The following is a 22,783-nucleotide window of genomic DNA, read 5'->3' as shown; positions in this document are numbered from 1 at the left end:
TTAAATATTGACTTTAAAATCAATAAATAAATAAAACTATGAAAATGCATACCACAAAAGTAAGAATGTTTATACAGGGATTATCATTTTGAAATATTTTATTCGTAAGAAATATAGCACTGCATAACATTTTATACAAACAATACATTCAGAAATGTGGTACAGTATCTTATTTTTATTTTTTTTTTTTATGAAAACCCCAAACACGAAAGATATCAAAACCTATAGTACTTAGTACCGTGCATGGGTTGAAGGAGAAGTATGGGGGAAGGGGGATGCCGGAAACTTTGCTCTAGAGACTAAACATGGGTTTCACCACTTCAAGCCTCCAATAAGCAAAGTGGTGGTATTTCACCGGTTGATGAAAGTCATCTACCACCTTCATTTAATTTGCACATATTGGAATATCAATTTTTTTTCTGAATGCAACTTTTTTTAATCTTACCCCACAAGTAATCTGCTTAAGAGAAATTCATTACAGAAAGAAAGGTTGAAATCCACTGCATTAGGGGCAAGTCAAGATGAAGACAGCTCTTTTCTTGATTACGAGGAAGGAGGCAACAAAATCAATACTGAAACCTGCCCATGTTCAAGGAACAGACATGACAGGGGAAGAGAAGCGATGATCTTAGTTAAGGAGCACATAGACTTTAAAACATCACAACCAGTACACAAGTTGCCAGTGTAGTACTGATTAAGTCTGGTGGGACAAACCACGGGAAAACAAAAATGAAAGCTGGAGTCTATTATAGGCTAAATGATTGTGATGAGTATAACGAACAACTATACACAGAGTAGGCCAGCAAATTAGAATGTCTTATCACGAGTGATTTACACTTACCAAACATTAATTGGAACTTGTGGTTTGGTAGTTCAAGTAGCAAAACATTTCTCAATTTGCTCAGAACATTTCTCAGACTGCTTTTTACACCAGCATGTTAGACAACAAAAGAAAGCAATATTCTTGATTTGGTTAGCAATGGTGATTCATCATGTGTTAAGAATCTTCAAGTAAAGGAGCATTTTAGCAGTGATAACAGCATACTGATACAGGATTTATTCAAAGAAATACAAAGGCAAAGGGAAGGGATTTTGTTTTTGCAAAGGTGATAATGGGCTTAGATTTTTTAGGCACATTAGCATCTATGCATAAAGTGTCTATTGCTGTAACTATGACCATCCGTCCACATGTAGTAATTCAACCCCTAGTGGACTTTCATAAAATTTCATATTTGGTTCTTTAGAAAGATCAAACCATTCCAAATTTCATTTCTATTGGACCAATAAAAATCCAACAATTATTTGTTCATCTCTCCATCTGCATGCAATATATATGGATTTTCATGAAATTTTACAATTGGCTCTTTCAGAATGATTTGTCATGCTTTTGCAGCTTTTCAGAAATGATGAGCCAAAGTTTGTTTATGACAATGGCACTGCTGTTCAGATTCGGTGGTCAAGAACATGTCAAAACTGCATCAGAAAGAGAATATCTGAATTTTTTTTTCCTAAATTTTTTTGTGTGTTTATTTTTAAGCATATCTCATATAAACCAAACTGTATAATGGTGGCAAAAATGAAATGTATCAATCTTGTTATCTTGTTAGAAATTTACTGAAATTTCTTCACAGCACAATTATTATTTTATTGAATATTCTCTGATACTCTAATACTGGCTATAAGGAATTACTTCAATTGGCATACTTTATACATAGCTGCATTACTGTTTGTGTGGACAAAGCAACACAATGAGCATTACTATGGAATTGTAATGAGCAATAATACATTTTCCTAAGATGTTTATATGAAAATTGGCTTTACAGCCACAAGTGCACCTTTATACAACACATGTCAAAATGAAAAATAAGCTAATATTTAATTTTTTAGTAATAAAACTAGTTCAATTCCAACACAATGATGCAGATTGGATGAAAAAATTAAGAAATATTAAAATTGACATTGATGTCAATCTGACAGATTTTGTTATTTTAGATTTTAACAGCTCTGGCACTTTATATCACATTTCGAATAATTCTACCCAGTGACATGCCCACTGTTGGGTTGGATTATCATTCGAAATGTGATGTATTTCAAAGTCACTATCATTCTCTGACCAATGATATATGGTTTAATATGCATTTCAGTATGGATTATTTGAAATGCACCCAAAATGAAATTTGAAGTCTGAATCAGATCCAGCAATTTCTGAATAGCTTGTATAATAATTCGGAAATACTACCAAAACCCTACACTGTTATGACAAAAATTTGCTAGTGTATTGCATACAGCATAATTATATGGTGCCTTTAAATTTTACATTGCTATTCACTTCCTTCAGAACTGAATGCATAATCACAGAGAATTCACATAACTGTAACTCGTGTTAGGGGTGCATGTGCAATCCATTTTGTTTACACTGCAGTAAAAAAGAACAATTGCCAACAATACAAAATGCACAATTTCCCAATACTGGCACTGTTCATCATCAAGTGTCCACATGAACACACTCAATTTGAGAAAGAAAAGTAATAATTGTACTTCAAAGAAAATACTTTTTGCATTGGAGGATTTAAAAAAAAAAATTAACAATTCTTAAGAAATTCACAATGAGGCATACCAAAACCTTTTCCATTTCTGTAACAAAAGAGATCAATCACAGTGTTTCATTTCTGCCACCATAATAGTCACACAGCTTAATGTACATGAGTTGAACATTGAAACAAGCACTGTGTTGTTCATTATTTATAATTACATATACCTTCTTGAGAGAGAGAGAGAGAGAGAGAGAGAGAGAGAGAGAGAGAGAGAGAGAGAGAGAGAGAGAGAGAGAGAGAAAATCCATTCACATTTTGGGATATTAAAAGTATTAAACATCAAATAATGTCCCAAAATGTGAATGTTAATACTCTTAATTCATGTAAAAAAGGGGTGAAACTTTCCTCTTTTTGCACTGCCACTAATTCAGTAAACTTCATAATACAGCACTAAACTACTCTTGCTAATTACAGATATATAAGCTAGTCACAAAGCACCTGCATGAACCATTAACCAGTTTGATGTTATTATAGGGTAGTTGAGAGAGAAAGAGCCTGGTGTGTGAGTAGTAGTAGCACGAGTTATTGGGGTGTGCCAATATGGCTTTTGTCACTGTTGTTACATTAGGTCTGTGGGTAGAGTCAATTCAGATATATTTTGATGAATTCACACGGTTTCACAGTGGTTATTGCAAATTGCGTAAAGAACATTCAAACCAACCTACAATTATTTTAACGATACATATCAGTCTACATATTAGAGTTTAACAAAGCTGGTTATATTTATATATACATGGAAGCAAAGTTGATAATTTGAATCATGCAGTATAAACACACACATTGGTGTGGAAAACTTAAGGACCAGTAAGGGTTTTCACCTGAAGTGTCTCATAAGAGTAGCCTGGATATGGGAAAAGCATAACAAAGGAACCTTGTGAGGTACAGAAATGAAGGAAATAACGCCGACACAACAACAGAAACAAAACGGTACAGAGGGACTTTATTCAAAAATGGCAACATAGCACTGGCTGCCATAATAAAGATGCATTGCTGCCAAAGATGGAACAAAGGGAAGAGGTGGTCCTCAGTAGGAAATATGGCCACCCCTAATTGATGCAGGCTTTGCACCACCTGTCCATACTTAGAACAATGCTGCTGATAAGTTCTTGCGGTAACATCATCCATTCCTCCGTCAGTGCCATCTTCAGCTGGTGAACATTTTCTGGTGGGTGTGACGTGCCGCTAGACGTCTCCCCAGAGCGTCCCATATGTATTCGATTGGATTTAGATTGGAGGAGTGGGCAGGTCAATCCATACGAACAATATCCTCATTTTCCAAAAGCATATCAACAGCTGCAGTGCGATGGGGTGTGGCGTTATCATCCATAAACACAAACTCGGAGCCAATGGCACCTTGAAACAGACGCACAAGAGGAAGGATTACCTAAGTACAGAAGCATGCACAGGTTACAGTACTGCCTTCCGGTATCTGGAGTTGTGTATGTCCATACAAGATAATGTCTCCCCAGACAAGAACACCTCGACTGCCATATTGATCCCTTTCAGTGATATTCGCGGGGTTATACCATGTGCTAACCTCTCGCCAGATTAGCTGATGTCCAGAATCGCTGCTGAGACTGAATCTATTCTCATCAGTAAAGAGTACCTTACCCCATTGCCCTGCTATCCAGTTCTTGTGTTCGATGCACCACTGTAAACGGTGTCTCCGATGGGCAGGTGTTAAAGAGACACAGCATACTGGCTGGCAGGAAAATGGTCCCCTTTTGTGGAGTCACCTGGCCACAGTAAACCGCGATATCCTTTGCAGCTGGTTTGCAATGGATCCCACTTTCTGGTGTTAGTCCCTCTTGGCCTGTAGAAGTATATAGCAGTCATCATTGGGCATTGTTTTTCGTGGGCGACCGCCACTGGTACTTCGAACAGCTGTACCTGTCGTTCTAAAGGCTGACCACGCACGTGAGACGATGCTATGGGCGATACCGAACTCTGCAGCCACACTCCTAGCACTTCGACGTTCCTCGAGCTTCCCAATTATTCAACTCCGGGTAAAGTCGTTGTCTACTGGCTAATGCTGAAATGCTGCTTTTATCTGTTTACGTGAGCCCTCTCATCATGATTCAAATTTTTGCATGTGTACCAGCTTTCTACTGAATGGCCACAGTTATGCAAATCACCATATATATATATATATATAAAACAATTTTTTAGTTAATTATAATACCAACTAGATAAATTGGAGAATTTAGAATGAAAGTATTAGGGGTGAAAACTATACTCATTAGTTCAAAGGGCCAAGTATTTAGGTAACGTAAGTTGGACTTCTTTGTTGTACCCTATAAATAAACACAGAATATAATAAAAATAAATAAAATAAAATGAAATAGTAAAATTAAAATAATAATATAGCTAATTATAGATATATGGATACATTGAATAGAATGTTAACTAGGGCTAGCTCCACTCAATATATCCGATCAATAATTAGCTGAGGCTATCTGTTTCTGTTTGCCATTTGAGAGTTTTTCTATGTTCAAATATACCAAGAATTTACTGTGAATATATAATCAAATTGGCTTATTTACTTTAATATACCTTAAATTTAGCAGAAAACTGGCAGAATAACCACCATCCCGGAAGATAGCAGTGAAAATTAATAATAATTGAATTGAATAATATATAAGTACCAACTATTTATTTATGTAGTGAAAAGGAAGGCTTATGCCTAAAATTAAGGTGAATATGAAGAGGAATAAGGATATTAATAGACCTCAATCTCCCTTGAATTGCTCTAATAGATTTTGAGGTATAAAAAATTAGAGTTGTTTAGCAAGCAGAAAGCAAAAGCAAAACAGCATATTATATAGATACTTGGGATTTACCGGGAGTGTAACTGCCTGACCTTTTAGTAAGGATCCTGGTATTATAGTATGTAGTGATATATGATGTAATTAGAAGAACTTTTAGAATACCTAATGTATCATAAATCCAATAATGATTAGAAAATTATGTGATATATTAGAAGTCGTTGTTATTTGGTTTTTAGGAGCATTAGCAACTAAGGCCATATTGCTCAGGGGATATGCGGTGGTCATTACCTGATCTTTCCGCATCCTCCGTATTTGGTGGTATTTGAGCTTGAACCCCAGTCTAATCAAGAAGCGTGTGCTACGCACTGCTGCTCCTGCCCACCTGGCTACGGAGGTGCTGATATATTAGAAGTCTTTTGAATAAGATATAAAATCAAGTAAAATAGAAAATACCTGATATATTAGAAAATATATGGATAAGATAAAAATATAGAAGCTCCATAGGAAATTATAAGAATAAATCCTCATTTTCTTAAATAGCAGTTCAATTAGTTAATCAAAACTAGTTTTCTGTAAAAACAGAAATTAAATAAATAGAAAATGAACTATACCTTCTTATAGTGGACTACATAGCTAAAAGGATTTATATTCCAAGTTGCTGCCCTTATATATGATGAAGAAAGACAGCAGCACCCTCTCACTTCTGGTTATTATGTGAACAATTAAATATTTAATTAATTTAATAACTGAATTTTGAGAAAATGAAATTATTAATTGAACTTCATGAGATGTTTGAATAATGCAGAAAATAGTAGATTAGAAATTAAAAACCTAAATAAGTATAAATAAGTATTAGAAATTTTGTAAATACAGGCAGTTCTCGCTTTATGAGTTCTCGGGTTTACGAGTCCCTCCCCCCCAAGTATCAAGTATCGACAAAATCGAAAATGTGAACATTAATTGCAAAAAATGAATGTTAAACATTCATAAATAACGCATTTCAAACCACGTGCATAGCTTTACAATACAGTGTACCCAGCTTTACGATATTAATCCGTTCCAGAGACACCATCGTATTGTTAAAATATCGTAATGTGAACCCAATAACATACAGTTTTTTGGTAATTCGTTTCAAGATCTCGGAAGTTGAAATTTTCGCTGTATAACTAAGCTATTTATCTCTCTGAAATGTCGTTTTTAAGGTCACAAGCGTGACCTTAAGGTCATATAAAGGTCATGAGCATGGTTTGTAAATTGTATTAGTTACCAATTCAAATCATTAAAATGCATGCACTTTCATCATTATCATATGTTCCCTTATAAGAATCAATTTTAAATGCCTTTGTGATATTTTTCTAAAGCACATTTCTGGAAGTCATGACCATAAAACAATAAAAATAATTTACACTTTTCTGGTTTATTGGGCTTTTCTGTTACTGCAAGCAATTATAAACAGGTAGTAAACTCGATCTTTTTGCATTTGTGAAAATATCGATAGCTGGAATTGTGTGGGTTTTTACGTTATTATGGTGAAATGTGTTTGCCCTTTACTGAAATCTTCAAATCATATAAAAATCATAATGAGTTTCATTATGGAATTTATAATGTGTTTAGGAAAGACAGGCAAAACATTTCTATTAGCAAACAACAACCAATGATCACATTAAGCCCAATGCATAAAATCTTATATTCTTCCGTTAAAACATCCATTACTTATTCGTTTTCACATCAAAAGCATTCCTCTCACCTGGTAATAATACTCTCTCAGTATGGCATGTGACACTCCAGGTTGAGATTGAAGTGCTCAGAGAGAGAGAGAGAGAGATGGCTGATCTACAGGTAGCATTTATAATAAAATTTAACATGGCTGAGAGTGGCTAATCTTTTTTTACAAGCAGAAATATAAAAGGAATACCCTCTAATTAAAGGTAAGTACAATTTCATCTTTACTAAGTTTCTTCTTAAACCTTATCGATACTAACAAACATTAGTGAGGTTAAATAATAATATCATTAATTCTAATTACACATGAATGACAGGATACAATTTGTAAGAGCATGCAGTTGCACTTGAGACAGCTATGGAGACAAAATCCTTACAATTTAAAACTTATTTGATTAGCACAGCTAATTTCAGTAGCTCCATACTATTTAGAACAAGACATTACTTTGACAGAATTTTTATATTAAGATTTACAGTATGGTGTTTTTATTTGGAATTTTTTGGCTCTGTTATTTATCTATTTACTGAGTCTGACAAAGAATTATGTTCTCTGTTATCTACTTCTTAGATACTGCCAATTTCTGAATTTCTGCTTCTTCTTGAGCTACAAGTTATTAGTTCACTGCAAAATAATTCAGCAAACTGTCCCATTTCTAGAAGGATGTGTTATATTCACTTTAAATTAATTGTCTACTGACAATGTCATAGCATTCTATGTTTGGAATATGGTATGGAACACAGGTGACAGTAAGAAATCACATTTTAGTATTGTGAACAGTTGCAAAGACCAACAATGAATTTTAATTTCTGTAGATTATTAAGAATTCTAAGAAACAGCTTCATTTCATCGATTATCCCACCCTAATTGTTTTTTAAATGATCACATAAAATCTCATCACTGATGCTACAAAGTTAATGTATCAATAAATGTATCTACATATCAATGAATTAAAAGAAACAAATAACTTACCAATGCCATATGATATTTTACGTGGCTCCTCTTTGGACAATAAACCTACTCCAGAATAGCCCTCCTTTTCTCCTGATAGCCAATAAGCATGATAACCATCAATTTCTTTCATTTCTGCAGGGATCTTCTTTTCTGAACATTTTGTTTCCTGGATACAGAAGATATCTGGCTTCTCATGGGAAAGGTATTCTAGACTATCTTTCTGTTTTAATTTTTTTTAATGAAAGACAATGTACAAATACATCAGTAATTATTTAAATCTTATTTATATGAAACATAATTACTTCTTATTGATAAGAAGATTAAGAAATTTAACCAAATTCTACAAAATTTGTACTCTTAATCAGATCCTTCATTAGTTGAGAATAAAAAAAAAAAAAAAATCATAGTGAAGAGGTCTCTTTCAGTACAGCCATCCCACACTATACTGTGGTTAACTCAGTCCTTGTCTGATACAGTGCTCTGTATTTTTTGATACCCACTTCCAGAGTTGCTCTGTGTTTACCTGGAATGCCCCAAGATCAAGTAGAACAGCTGGGTGCACAGTGATTCCTTTGTCCTGAGTAGATAAAAGAATATTAAGCTATAGTTCAACTCTCCTCACAGAGACTATTTATGAACCAGTAAATGGGCCTCCACTTCCTCGTAGTTCAGAGTGGGCAGCCAGGCACATCCTGGCTGGCCTTAGCTGTGGATTGAACATCTAAAACTGATTGTAGAAGGAAAAGTATGCTCTATGTATGCAGATTACAGGCATATTTTGGGGGAGGAAAAGAATGTATGTTACATCAATCATCAATGATAAATGGAGGATAATTCACTTGATTCAAAAGAGCTGAATGCTATCCCACTGAGTGGAATATTGGGTACATTACACAATGATATGATCATTTTCCTGAACTGTGTTGAGTCAGAGAAGAGTACGTCTACTTTTGGCTGGTGCAGCAAAAGCATTAGACTTGTTTGCACCATATGGCCATTACTAATACTAATACTTTATTTTACCAATAAAAAAAAAAAAAAAAAAAAAAAAAAAATCACTCCTGAACTACGACATTTAGGCATTCTCATGCAATAATTCCAAATCTCCAGATGGAAAATAATTCACTCTAGAGTTGACTCACAGCATTAGGAATGCTACAGAACTCAAACAAGACATATTCAACCTAAAACTGGAGGAACAAACAAGTGCCAAGGCTCTCAAAGCATTCACACCAGTCTGAAAAAGGCATAGGAACAGTGATTGTAAACAGCACAAATTACAATAGCTAGACGAAGAACACACTCATGGACAATCAAGTTTATATATTCTATTAAAAATGGACCTTACAAAAAAAACATCAAAAAGCATTAAGGAATTCCTGAAATAACTTCTACAGGAGAATAAGATCAATGGCATGGTACAAAAATGCTTCGATTCAAACAACAGTGAAGCAGTAAAAATGCATAGGACTTCTTGCATATTTTTTATTGTTAAAACTAGTACAGATCTAACTATTGGTCCAAAAATCAGCAGTGCATAATTAACATAAAACCTACAGTCCTTTTTGTTACAATGTCATCCCATCCTCATATTGTATAATTTACATTTTCTTTATGAAAATGAGAATGATATAATTTTTTTAAAAAAATCCCAAATGTAAAAGGTCATCATCATCATCATCAGCCATTTTCAATCCACTGCAGGATGAAGGCCTCTCCAGCAACTTTCCAGTTCCTTCTGTTTTGAGCACTGGCCATCCATTTACTACTCAAAAACTCCTGAATTTCATCTATCCATCTCAGCCTTTGTCTTCCAGGTTTTCTTCTAGCTCCTCTTGGGTACCATTCTGTTATTTTCTTAGTCCATCTGTCATCATGTCTTCGAGCTATGTGTCCTGCCCAAGACCATTTTAGTTCTTTAGTTTTGATAAGAATGTCCTTTACTTGAGTTTGCTGCCTAATCCATGTGTTTCTCTTCTTATCTAACAGTCTGATTCCCAATATAATTCGTTCCATTCTTCGCTGTGTAGTTCTTAGCTTCTCTTCCATTCTTTTGGTGAGTGCCCAAGTTTCACTTCCATAAGTCATGGTGGGGAGTATACATTGATTCATTATTTTACGTTTTAGACAAACTGGGATATTGCTCTTCAGTATGTGACTATATTTCCTGAATGCTATCCATCCAAAATTTATTCTTCTCTTGACTTCCAGCCATTTATCATTATTACAGCTAATAACTTGTCCCAGATAAGTATATGACTCCACCTTTTCAATTACTGCTCCTTCAATCATTATTTCCCTTTCCGTGGCATACTTGTTCATCATTACTTTTGTTTTAGCCATATTCATCTTGAGTCCAAAATCCTTACTAACTGTGCATAACTGATTAAGATTTTCCTCTAATTCTTTGGGATCGTGGCTTATGACCACAATGTCATCTGCAAATCGTAAATGGTTTAGGTACTCTCCGTTCACATTGACTCCTTTCTACAACCAGTCTAATCTTCTGAAAGCTTCCTTAAGGGCAGCAGTAAACAGCTTCGGAGATATTGTGTCTCCTTGTCGAACTCCTTTCTCGATTTTAAATTTTCTACTGTCTTTGTCTAGCCTAATAAAGGATGTAGCACTCTCATATATTTTCTTCAAAATCATAATATATGGAGTATCTATGCCTTGTCTTTCCAGTGCCCGAAACATTGCCTTATGCTGTATGGAGTCAAATGCCTTTTCATAATCCACAAATGCCAGGCATAATGGTGTTTTATATTCATTTGCTTTCTCCATTAGCTGTGATATTACGTGAAGGTGATCCATAGTTGAGAATCCTGTCCTAAAGCCAGCTTGCTCTTTCGGTTGATTCTCATCAAGTATTCTTTCTAATCTGTTAGTAATGACCCTTGTGAACAACTTGTAGATATGGGATAATAAGCTAATTGGTCTATAATTTCCAATTTCTGATTTATCTCCTTTCTTATGCAGCAAAACTATGATTGCATTATTCCACTGCTTAGGCATCACACCTTTTCTAATGCACTTTGTGAAGAGCCTTGCCAGTTTTTGTGTTATGTCTCTTCCTCCCAATTTTAACAACTCTACAGTAACTTCATCTTCCCCCGGGGCTTTCCGATTCTTCATTTTCTTCAATGCATGTTCTACCTCATCAGGAAGAATATCGGGTATGTTGTATGTGTTGCTACTTTGCAATCCATGTTCCCCACTGCTGGTATCATTCCCTCGCTCCTTGTATAATTCTCTATAGTAGTCTTCTGCTATTTGAATTATGCCTTCTCTGCTGTTTATAAGTACACCATCGCTATTCTTCAGTTTCAGTATCATTTGTCTTTCTGTATTACTGCTCATGGCTGCTGATTTAAATCCTTAGTTTTCCCTTAATGCTTGTTCTACTTTTCTTGTGTTAAATCTTCTTATGTCCTCTCTGAGTCTCTTTCTAATGGCTTTGCATAACTCAGTATACTCAATTTTCTCCCTGTCAGTGTTTTTCTTGCTCTTCATTTGTTGTCTTCGGTTCATCATGACAAGTGTTTCTTGACTAATTTTTTCTTCTTTGGATTTCTGTTTCCCTATAGGTTTCTTGAGCTTTATCTCTTTCAGAAAGGGAGGCAGACAGGCCCCAATGGCTACAATAGCAGCTAGCAAACCAAATAAGGACAGCCAACAACTAAATAAGGTATCTCAGAAAGTTGGAGACAATTGCAATAAGATTGGAAGCACAGGGCAGTGTACATATGCTATTCATTTACTTTCCTTAACAACTAACTTTTGGCTTCCGAAAACTTCCACCATAGGGAAAATGGTAATAATCATCATGATTATTAATTAAAAATACAGGGGCATCTTGATAGAAATGGTATTCTCAAGGAAACACAGCATGGTTTCATAAATAGAAAATCTTTAACTAAATATGGTTAGCTATTTTAAGAGTCACTTGTGACATGGATATAGGAAATAACTGACATTTGGAATTTAGCAAAGCATTTCACTGTGTTCCACAGTAAAGATTACTTTATAAACTGGATCGTGTTGGCATCAGGGATAAGATCCTTAGATGGATTGCAGCAGAAGATTGTAATTTATAGTTACTCTTCAGACAGGGCTACTGTTAGAAGTGGGATCCCTCAAGGACTGGTGTTAGGAGGGAAAAAAATGACACTGATAAAGGAATACAGGGAGGACGTCAAAATTTGCACCTTATATCAAGATCGGGAGGTGATTAACGGCCAGTGTCAAGCAGTGCTCCTCCAAAATTATATGAGTAGGTTTCAATGGATGTAAATATTATATTTTAATGCTGCAAAATGCAATGCTTAAGAGAAAGGGGGGGGGGGGAACCTTCAAAAGTAACAATCCTAAAATAACTTACACTCCAGGAGGAGTTGAATTAAAGGATTTGGGAAGTTCTCCATGCACAAGTTCCATGCAGTGTACACAGGTGGCAAGAAGGCCCTAACGGTGTCCTATTGATGATTTATCTGACATTTCCTTGTAGAAATAGAAAGGTCATAATTCCACTGTACAAGACAATAATGAGACTGTACTTGAAAAAGATAATGGGCATACCAAAATGCATCAGTTACCGCCAACGCAACCGTAAATTAGCAAAAGGGTGCAGTGCTTATACGAGTGAAAACTTCAAATATGCAAGCTAAATAACTTGGAACTGTGAACCTTAGAGGGGAATTTCACTAACATCAATAAGGCAATGACAGGGGAGAGTAAAACGAATGAAGGTGAAATTTATCTTCCTTCATCTTAGTGACTAAATAAAACTATATTATTCTTTATTTTTGCATCTTATTTGCTTATGAATTTATTAATAATAAATCACAATGTGATTTATTTCATAAAACAAAAAACAGTCTTCTATTTAAGTGGTTCCCAAACTTTTGAGTCACTGCCCCATATTTCATATATTCATCCCCAATGCCCCAGTCGTAACTTAAAAAAAATTTTCAAAGTGGCAGACTTTGAGGAAGATAATAAAAAAATATAATTCAAGACGGTAACGATTAATTGCACATTATTTCAAATCCACTAAGAGTTTTATTTTATTTAATTCAACATATTGAAATTAGTGGACTAGTGATATTAGCTTTTCAAAATCTGACAATCATTTAACAAAAGTCTTAAAACTACATTTAGTAACAAGTTGATTTTTCTGTATAAATTTTTAATGTGAAGGATGGACTTGATAACATAATACCAGTTTCTCAGTCCAGTTCAAAGTTACTTAAGAGGAGTCAAATCACCACATTCAGTAATCTGGAGTCGATTTCTTTGCTTGGAAATAAGTTGGATGACCATACTAAAACTATGTTCTACTAAATATGAAGTTGGGAATGCAATATGTAGCTTCTTAACCACTGTTCACAGTGCAGGATAGTGATCAGAAATTTTCTTCTGTAACCAAAACTCTTGATAAGATTTCTTAAGCCTTGGTTCAGTTCAATATCATTTTGTAACTCAATTAATTCTTCCTCTAATACCTCAACTTCCTCAATATCTAAAAATGGATATTCTGGAATTTCTATCAAAAGAAGATCCTTAAATCGTTCAGACATATCTTTATGCAGTGCATCCAAATGGTCACAAAAGACTCTCAGATATCATCCAGTGTCCCACCAATCTTTAGTTTTTATTGGTTAATCTTAAGGTTTAATTGGTTTCATAAGAAGTGTGAGTGAACTTGTGCATTCTATTTACTACTTATTTACAAAATGCAAATATTCATTTCATTTTCTAAGATGGAAATATATTTACAGTCTGCATGGTTCCTTATTTATATAACTGCCACAGTAAACTATTTCTTTCTATTTCTGGTTATTTCATTGTAGTCATTTTTCATTAAAAATGCTAATTCTTGGCACACAAACGAAAGTAAAAGAATCTTTTACACTTGAAAAAAAAAAAAAAAAAAAAAAAAAAAAAATGCTGCAGAGACCATTGTGGAAGGTCCTTAAAGACTTGAGAAAACAGAATAAACACAATGCTGGTTTGCAATTAATATCTTTGAAAGACTGGACAGTGTATCAAGGACTTTTAAAAGAAGACCCGGAATAGTTCAAAACAATGGAGGATTTTGGTGTAGAAGACTCGGGCTTAAAAGTTTCTGTTAGGGAAGTGGAACTCCTGCTAAAGGAAGGAAGGAATGGCAAATCACCAGGACCTGGAGGAGTTTACATGGAACTTCTGAAATATGGAGGAAGAGGAGTGGCTGTTCTGATACAAAAACTGTTAAACAGTATACTGAGAGGAGAAGAAATACCGAAAGAAATGATAACAGGATATATTACATCAATTTATAAGAAGGGCGATCGGAAAAGCTGTTCAAATTACAGAGGAATATGCGTCCTGAACCCGCTGTTAAAGATCCTTGGAAAATGGATCAGGAACCATTTAGAAGCCCGAATCAAGGTATCAGAAGAACAAAGTGGTTTTTCAGCTGGGAGGTCATGTATAGATCATATCTCAACAGTACGACAGATCCTTGAAAAATGCCAATCAAAAGGAAAAAAATCTTTATGATTTTCATTGACCTTGAAAAGACATATGACAGTGTTCCAAGAAAACTCTTATGGGAAGCACTGAAAGAGGCAAATATTGATGGACAACTGATTAACATTATTAAGGCAATTTACAGGAATAATAGATGCAGAATTAAAGTGGGATCAGCTTGGTCACCTGAATTCCACACTTCAAAAGGCTTATTACAAGGTTGTTGCATGTCACCAACACTTTTCAAAATTTATATCGACATCTGCCTAAGATTCTGGTAAAAAAAATGTAATAAAATGTGATTACCGATTAATAAGAACACCTATATTCACAATTTACTTTTTGCAGATGATCAAGTGGTGATAGCCTAAGACTTAGAAGATGCAAAGTATGCATGTTGTCAATTGTTTGAGGAATATAAACAATGGGGTCTAAAAATCAATTTTAGCAAGACTGAAATATTGTCTTCAGGGCCGGGACACGTTCTAAATATTGCAGGTTTTAAAATCAAACAAGTCGATAAATTCAAATATTTAGGATGAATCTTACAAAGTGATGGATCATCCCGAGCAGAGATCAATAAGAGAATTACAGATGACAGAAAGGCTATCAGCATGTTAAACTCTGTTCTGTGGAGCAAAAATATCCTAAATAAAACAAAGAAACTTATATTTCAAACGATTGTACAAAGTCTTCTATTGTATGGAGCGGAAACCTGGACATTGAATAAGCGAGCGGAAAACAAATTGCTCTCCACAGAAATGGATTTTTGGAGACGCTCAGCAGGAACTTCTAGAAGAGACAGAAAACGGAATGAAAACATAAGGGGAAAAAAATGGAAGTGAAAAAGACTATTATTGACACCATCAAAGAAAAGCGTCTAACATGGTACGGACACGTAAAACGGATGTAAGAAAATAGACGTCCAAAGGCTATCCTGGAATGGATACCTCCTGGAAGAAGGAGAAGAGGAAGACCTAGGAGGACATGGATGGATGGAGTACGGGAGTGCACGACAGCCTGAGGTTTAACCGACCAAGACACCTTGAACCGCGCTTTATGGCGGGAAAAAATTCCTAACAAGAAATAACTTGTAGGCTGAGGAAACCCACTGTAAATGGAAACACTCCTCTTGAAGAAGAAGAAGAGACCATTGTTCCAAGGAAGCTAGTTCCTGAAAATGCTGTACTCAGACATGATTAACAGACATAATAAGCGTGATTTTCGCTTATAATTTGAGAATGGAATCTTGTCAGTGCTGCACACCATTCGTGTGACACCATGGGTAATTATTTAAAAAATATGCACAAATATTCGTGCTATGCGCTAATCTGAACAATAGTAAATAAGCAACCAACACACTCAGGAAGGTCTGGTCTCACATGCCTCCCTGTTTCTTTGTGCCCCGAAAGAAAGCCACTGCCCCAGGTGTCGATACTGCCCACTTTGGGAACCACTATTCTATTTGATGGGCATGTGCTGAGGAGAAATATTTAGAGTTCACCTGACTGCAGAATTGGTTTGCAGACAAATTTATAATTCTTAATTCTTATTAACAAATTTTATATTTTAAGCAGATATTTAAATTTGATATTATTCCATGGTAGGGTGTATTTGAAATCTGTACTGAGTGAAGAGCTGTTTTGGAAAAATCCAGTTTTTTAGATACAGAGGGATTTGTGACTTTTTTTTTTTTTTTTATGAAAACCCAGACATGAAATATATTAGAACCAATAGTTCTTAGCACCATAGATGGGCTAAAGGTTGAGAAGATGAAAGAAGATACTTGTTGACATTAGACTTGAATTTCTATAGATTGTAATTTTAAGGAAATAAGTAGTATCAGGAAGGTGGTTCGAGAAAACTTAAGTTGAATGAATAAATCGGGAAGAAGAAAAGTTGGTACTGTGAGTTTGAAGTTGGACAGTAACCAGTAAAAGGATGCTGCCTGGTTGTGGTACATGTTCAGACTGCTATGGAAGAGAGAGTGGTAATTGCAGAAGCCAATTGAGAAGAAGTGCCCAATAAGAATCTATAGAAAAGGCATGCAGCAGAAACAGAACACCAATGAGACATAGTGGAGAAACTCTGCTAGAGATGAGTCATTAATTGGCCCAACTGCCCTTTTTTGAATGGAATCTAGAAGCCTGAGAAAGGTGTTGGGTACACCACACCAGATGTGGGAACAATATTCCATGGTAGGGCGGATTTGAAACCTATACTGAGTGAAGAGCTGTTTTGGAAAAATCCATTTCTTTAGATGCAGAGGGAGCAATATTTGTAATGTGCTTATGCCAAAAAAGATTAGAAGTCAAGGTAATCCCCAATACAGATATATTACCTTGCCTAAAAATCAGTGTCATCGAAGATAAGCATAGGAGTAGAAGAATCCTTTTTCCGAGATATAAGATAGGAATGAGTTTTAAAATGACAGAAATCAACAAAGTTATCTTTTGACAGGGGAAGAAATTACAGCATGCAATGGAGCTGAATGAAGGATCCGAGAAGGTCCACCCACATTTTCAGAGCCTTACATCACCCCAGAAATATTAGAAGTGAATTGGAAAAAGGAGTCATGGAAGTTGATACTGCAAATGAAAACGATAAAGAGTCCTCAAAGCCCAGTCCTAAATGGAAAGCGAAGAAGCCAAAACTGACTTCCAGAAGTACTCCAAATCATTCAACACAATACACAGCCGGAGCAGCAACAGGATTTTAAGAAAGACCGAAGCATCCACACACAGTTTAAATGTACATTCCTGGATAATGATTTTGGTTCAGTCTGTTCTGTGTGCATAGCATTTCCAAATGAGGATGTAAGTCAAATGTCGGCTTGTAACACTGTCGTGGCCCTCTCAAGAACAAACTGATTCCAGTTCTATCAAAGTCAAATGGTTTTAAATATCATCCGATGCCACAGCACCTGCCGAAACTATATTTGGTAATGGAATGTCTCATATCTCCAAGGCTCCCATTTGTACAGCCTGCAGCATTCATACAATCAATACAGGATCCTCGGTCAAGTCATAAATGCTTGCCTAAAGAAGTTAAGTTTCACTTGACTTCCGCTATGCATGCTTGCACACAATATTTTTTTTGCAAATTTTTCCACTTGGGCCTTCAAGATCGGGCCGTCTATTGAAAATCCAGCACTTCTTTTTGTAGTGAACCATTCAATCTATGCTTCATCGGCATTTGTAACCTCACACTTTCTAAATTTTTTTTTTTAAATCTGTTATGTTCTTTTCCAGTGCCAATATGTAAACATCTTTATTCTTTCACAACGTTGTTACTGTTGAAGAGGACAAAAATACACTTCAACATTTTTTGCACCACTTTCTAACTCACAAATAATTGACTTTTTCGTGAATCGAGAGACTTTCTTTTGTTAGTAGACATGTTTCTGAAGGAAGGGTTCCTTTCTAACTGATTTTATTTAAAATGACAGTGAAGTGATCTGCATACAAAGTCCTTAGATGTTCCATTGACAAAATTTTTAGAAGTCCCGAAATAAATTTATGGTTAAGTAAATACAAGAAAATCTGTAAATAGGGTAATGTGACAAGCTGAATGCCAATGCATTATTGTATAGCCCCTGTCCCCGAAAGGACAAGGACATAAACTTGCCGCTAATCCAATGCAATATGGATGGTCATAAAAGCTAAGTCGCCCTTTTCATTTTTGTCAATTCCAAGATTTGAGTTTTTTGACCCCAAGCAATTAAGAATGTTTGCATAGTTACCAAAATTTGTTTGGTATATCCGTGTAGTACACTCGTTGTAACAGTGGGCGATTGTATGGGAATACGCATAAATTAAAATCATTATGGCTTTTTGCTCGTTACAGCCATGTCCTCGTTATTTCCGTGCTCATTATAACCAAGTTCCAACTGTATTTAAACGTTTAAGGAACTAGTAGCACATTTGAGAGGGTGAAGCTATTTGTGCAGGGATTCTCAAATGTGGAATGCAATATGCTATCATCAGCAAAACTATGGAGAGGATTTCCAGTCAGTGGAAGGTCATTAATATACAAGAGGAAAAGGGTGGGAGAAAGAACTGAACCTTGGGAAACATCAGCATTAGTGGAGAAGTTAGAAGACAGAGAGCCACCTACCATCACCCGCAGTGAGTGGTTAGAGAGAAAACTGGGTACCCAATTACAAAAAAACAGTTGCAAACCATAAGATGGAAGGTTATTTTGAAGACCTTTGATATGTCAAAAGTAATTGCTTGAGTTTCACCAAACTTTTCCACTGAATTTATCCACAGATTAGTAACATAAGTGACACTGATTCTGCCAGTGTCAGTGGATTGACACTGACAGAATCCATACTAGTGATTATTGATCAGATGGAAGGTCTCTAGATAGTTTAAGAGTTAGAGTTAAATGATTTCTCCATTACTTTAGAAAGAGTAGAAGTGCAATGGAACGATAATTGGATGGAAAGGATTTGTCACCCTTTTTAGAACTGGCTAGATATGAGCAAATTTCCAAAAAAAAAAAAAAAAAAAAAAAAAAAAAAAGGGTGGGAAAACACCTTTGGAATAAGAAAGAGAAAAAAAGACAACACAGAACAGGTGTAAGCTCTGGAGCACAGGTTTTGAGAACAAGTAGAGAAACACCATCAAGAACCTGGAGCTTTCTTAGCATCCAGACTTCAAAATCTTTGGGACATCCTTTTGACAGAAGACCACAGGAGGCATCAAATGGAATGTACCAGGAATTGTAAGAGGTGGCTTAACAAGATCATCTATAAACGAGTTGGAAGAAAAGTAGGATGCTAGCAGGTTGGCTTTATTTTTGGCTGAAGTGGCATGGAACCAAATCGTTTAGACAGAGATGGGCAAAAGTTGCTGCCAATAGCTTTGACAAGAGATCAGGATGCTCAACTACCATTTGGACAAGAAGCAAGTTTTCTACTCTTAGCCTGTTTGAACTGATTGATAACTGCTTTACAATTGTTGCGAGCTTTGGTGTAGGCAGAAAATGAACCTGGAAATTCGGATACAAGCCAATTGTGATATGCAACATTCTTATCTTGAACATCCTTAGCACATTTATTGGAAAACCAAGGTTTAGATAAAGGATGAGATTTTAAGGTGGAAAGTGGAATAAATTATTTCATCCCTACAAGAATAATTTCACTGACATGATCTGAGGAAACAATAACATCAGAAGATCTGAAACAGTAATCAAACCACAGAAAAGAAAAGAAACCTTGCAGATCATCCCATTTTGCATTCTTGTAATGGCCAAAAGAGAAAGACACCACTGGAAAAGAGACCATCACCAAGTTGTGATCTGAGATGCTTAGAGGACCACTCACCTTGACTGTGTACTTAGAAGGGATGTTTGTGAGAAAAAGATGGTGTTGGCTGCATAATTAGAATTGTCTGGTATTCTCATAGGTAAATCAATAATCTGTGCAAGATCATCATTAGTAATTGGAAAAGTCTCATCATCTTGACCAGCTGGGTACATGTGACAAGAAAATAAAAGCCAGCTGGAGTTGTGAACATTAAAATCACCAAGAAAAATTATCTCACTGTTAGGAAAGTTGAACTGGAGAAAGATAAGTCTCAAAGAGAGGAAGTCAAAGAGTTCCAAGTGATTAGTGGATTTGGGTTTGTTATTTGGTTTTTAGGAGCATTAACAACTAAGGCCATATTGCTCTGGGGATATGCGGTGATCATTCCCTGACCTTTCCGCATCCTCTGTATTTGGTAGTGGATTTGGGAGAATCATAGAGGCAACAGATGAATTTGACAGAATGTGGTAGAGAGATTTTAAGCCAGAGAAAATCGAAAAAAGGAGATTCCAAATTACTAAGTCTCTGACAGGAAATATCAGAACAGACATATGCATAATTACCGCCTTTGAAGCAAAAGCAATCATACAGCAACTAATTCAGACAATTCGTGATGAGCAGTGGTTGAATCAACCGAATACTGGGATTCTGTCAGAAAAAGCACATGGGGTTTGGCAAGTGGAAATGGACATCACTGAGATAAGAACTGAGACCACATATATTTGTGAAATAAATGAGGAAGTGTTTGAGAGGTTTAGATCTTTTTGCAGATAAGTTTGTTCTACTGGTTTGACAAATCATGGTTTATTCAGTTGCAAGAAAAGGTGGGGGGGGGCATTCTGTATGAAGTAATAAAATTTTTGGATATGGCATAGACATGTCAAGAATATACCCACCTACTTGACATAATGCAGCCTTGACAATGCCCCCCACATACACACTACTCAGATTCCCTCCAGTCACAATCTGGCAAAAGTATTCAAAGTATTTTATTAAATTTTTGCAGGCTCCAGAGTTTCCCCTATCTGCCGCTAAAAGGTAACAGTGTACATTGTGTACAATTTAAAGCAACTATATACAATGATAATGATACATAAAGGCTATTTACAATGATAGTGATACAAAATAAACACTGGGCTTCAGAGTCCAGCAGACTGATCAATACATCAGGTAAGAGAATTCAAAAATGGAAACAGTCTACAAACAAGCCAAAGTGATCAGTCCCCAACAACCAGCTGAGCATTACAAAGATTTATACTTCAAAAGAATAGTTATAATTTCTGGTTTCCAAAACAATAGAAAGTGCCATAAACCCTTCCATCTAAAATTCAAAAAACCCAGTAAAGTCTTTCCAACCAACCGACAGACGGCAGTCTTTTACTATCAATTGACATTAAGTTAGTATTTTACTGAACCTCAGGAGTCAGAATTATTTTCCTCCATTTAAACATTTTCTCCACATAGGTGGAGAAGGCAGCATAATACTCAGGACAGTTAACTAACTTTGGCAGTTCAGAGCAAACAAATACATTTGTGAGAAGTTGAAAGTCCAGTCTTAATACAGAGGACAATGAAAGACGAGGTGCTCAACAGTTTCTTGAGCACCACAACTGCAGAGAGAGGTGTTACTTAATCCTAACGAGAACAATTTTTATTAGAGTTAAGACTGCCACGACCAGTATATAGAAACGTAACATATAAGCCAGGATTGAACCAGTCCATTTTCTTATCATAATCAGCAACCTGGGGAAAAAACCTAAAGGTCTCCCTACCCAAGGTAGAAGTAGACCAAGTATTTTGCCATGTTCTACAACATTCATTTCTCATTCTTTTAATGTCTACATTTTCTCGTAAGTCAGTATTATAAGTAAAACCATTTACAACCACAGGAACATTTTTTCTTCTACAATATAAAAGATAGTGTAACATTACTTCATACTGGATTGGCAATTGATGACTGAGGACCTGGAGAGCAGCTGTAGAGACAGTTCGACAAGCTCTACTTACAGCGAGAAGGAAAAAATCTTTGTGCTTGAGCAAGATATTTTTGAACAAGGGAATTACTAATTCTATATCCCCAGGTCCCAACCGCATAATACACAATTGATATAAATATAAAAGGGTAGTATAATTTAATAGATTTCTTTACACCAAAAGTACTCTTGGTAATTTTAATAATTTTATAGGTTATAGCTTTTATTTTCGGAAGTACATATTTTGCATGATAATTAAAATTAAGATGGTCATCCAAATAAATTCTTAAGTATTTATGCTGCCTAGTACTCCTAATTGTTTCTCCATTTAGCTTAATAACAGGTGGTCTATTCACGTCAAGGAAGCCCTTTAGCAACATTTGTTTTGTTAGTTGAGATTTGAAGTTTGTGTTTGACACCAGATATTCTAGTCCTCAAGAACCTCATCTGCTCTGTGCTCAAGCTCCCGGCGGGAATTACCAAAAATCAGAATAACAAAGTTGTCTGCATAAGCGAGCTGAAGGATGTCGTCTTGATCAACCGAGGGCCACCCATCAAGGATCATGTTCCAGCACACAGGGCCAAGAACAGAGCTCTGAGGGTAGCCCCTAGTTACAGATCTTGTGACAGAACAAAATCCTGAAGCGACTGTGATGCTGCGAGAATCAAAATAATTCGAAAGGAGGCAGTAAATGGGAGCATAGACCCCGGCCTCTCTGGACCTCGCCAGGATACTCGGCCACCAAACAGCGTCAAATGACCCTTTAAAGTCAACAAAGAGACCTAGGACATATTTAGAAGTGGAATTTTGAACAGTATTCAGAACCTGACAAATAGCATCAACAAAAGACCTTCCACAGGTAAAGGCGAATTGAAGTGGGGAGCTTAGATTTCTATCTAAATAGTAATTTGGAAAATAAGAAACAATTTTTCTAGGACTTTGCCAAGGA

At 35.8% G+C, this 22,783-nt stretch overlaps 1 protein-coding gene across 1 annotated transcript in view; it reads right to left on the bottom strand.

The window, feature by feature from the left end:
* Rrp1 (Recombination repair protein 1) overlaps positions 1-22,783 on the bottom strand; it is a 102,927-nt gene that overhangs the window by 41,707 nt on the left and 38,437 nt on the right. The window contains exon 3 of the mRNA XM_090383814.1: positions 8,055-8,256. Coding sequence (XP_090239940.1) covers positions 8,055-8,256 — 202 coding nt within the window. The remainder of the gene's footprint in view (positions 1-8,054; positions 8,257-22,783) is intronic.

The sequence above is a fragment of the Mastigoproctus giganteus genome, chromosome 1 (assembly GCF_048544385.1).
Source record: "Mastigoproctus giganteus isolate SK-2022 chromosome 1, ASM4854438v1, whole genome shotgun sequence".
Taxonomy (NCBI): domain Eukaryota; kingdom Metazoa; phylum Arthropoda; class Arachnida; order Uropygi; family Thelyphonidae; genus Mastigoproctus; species Mastigoproctus giganteus.
Note: the sequence above shows the minus strand (reverse complement) of the source record. Positions and strands in the feature narration are given on the sequence as shown.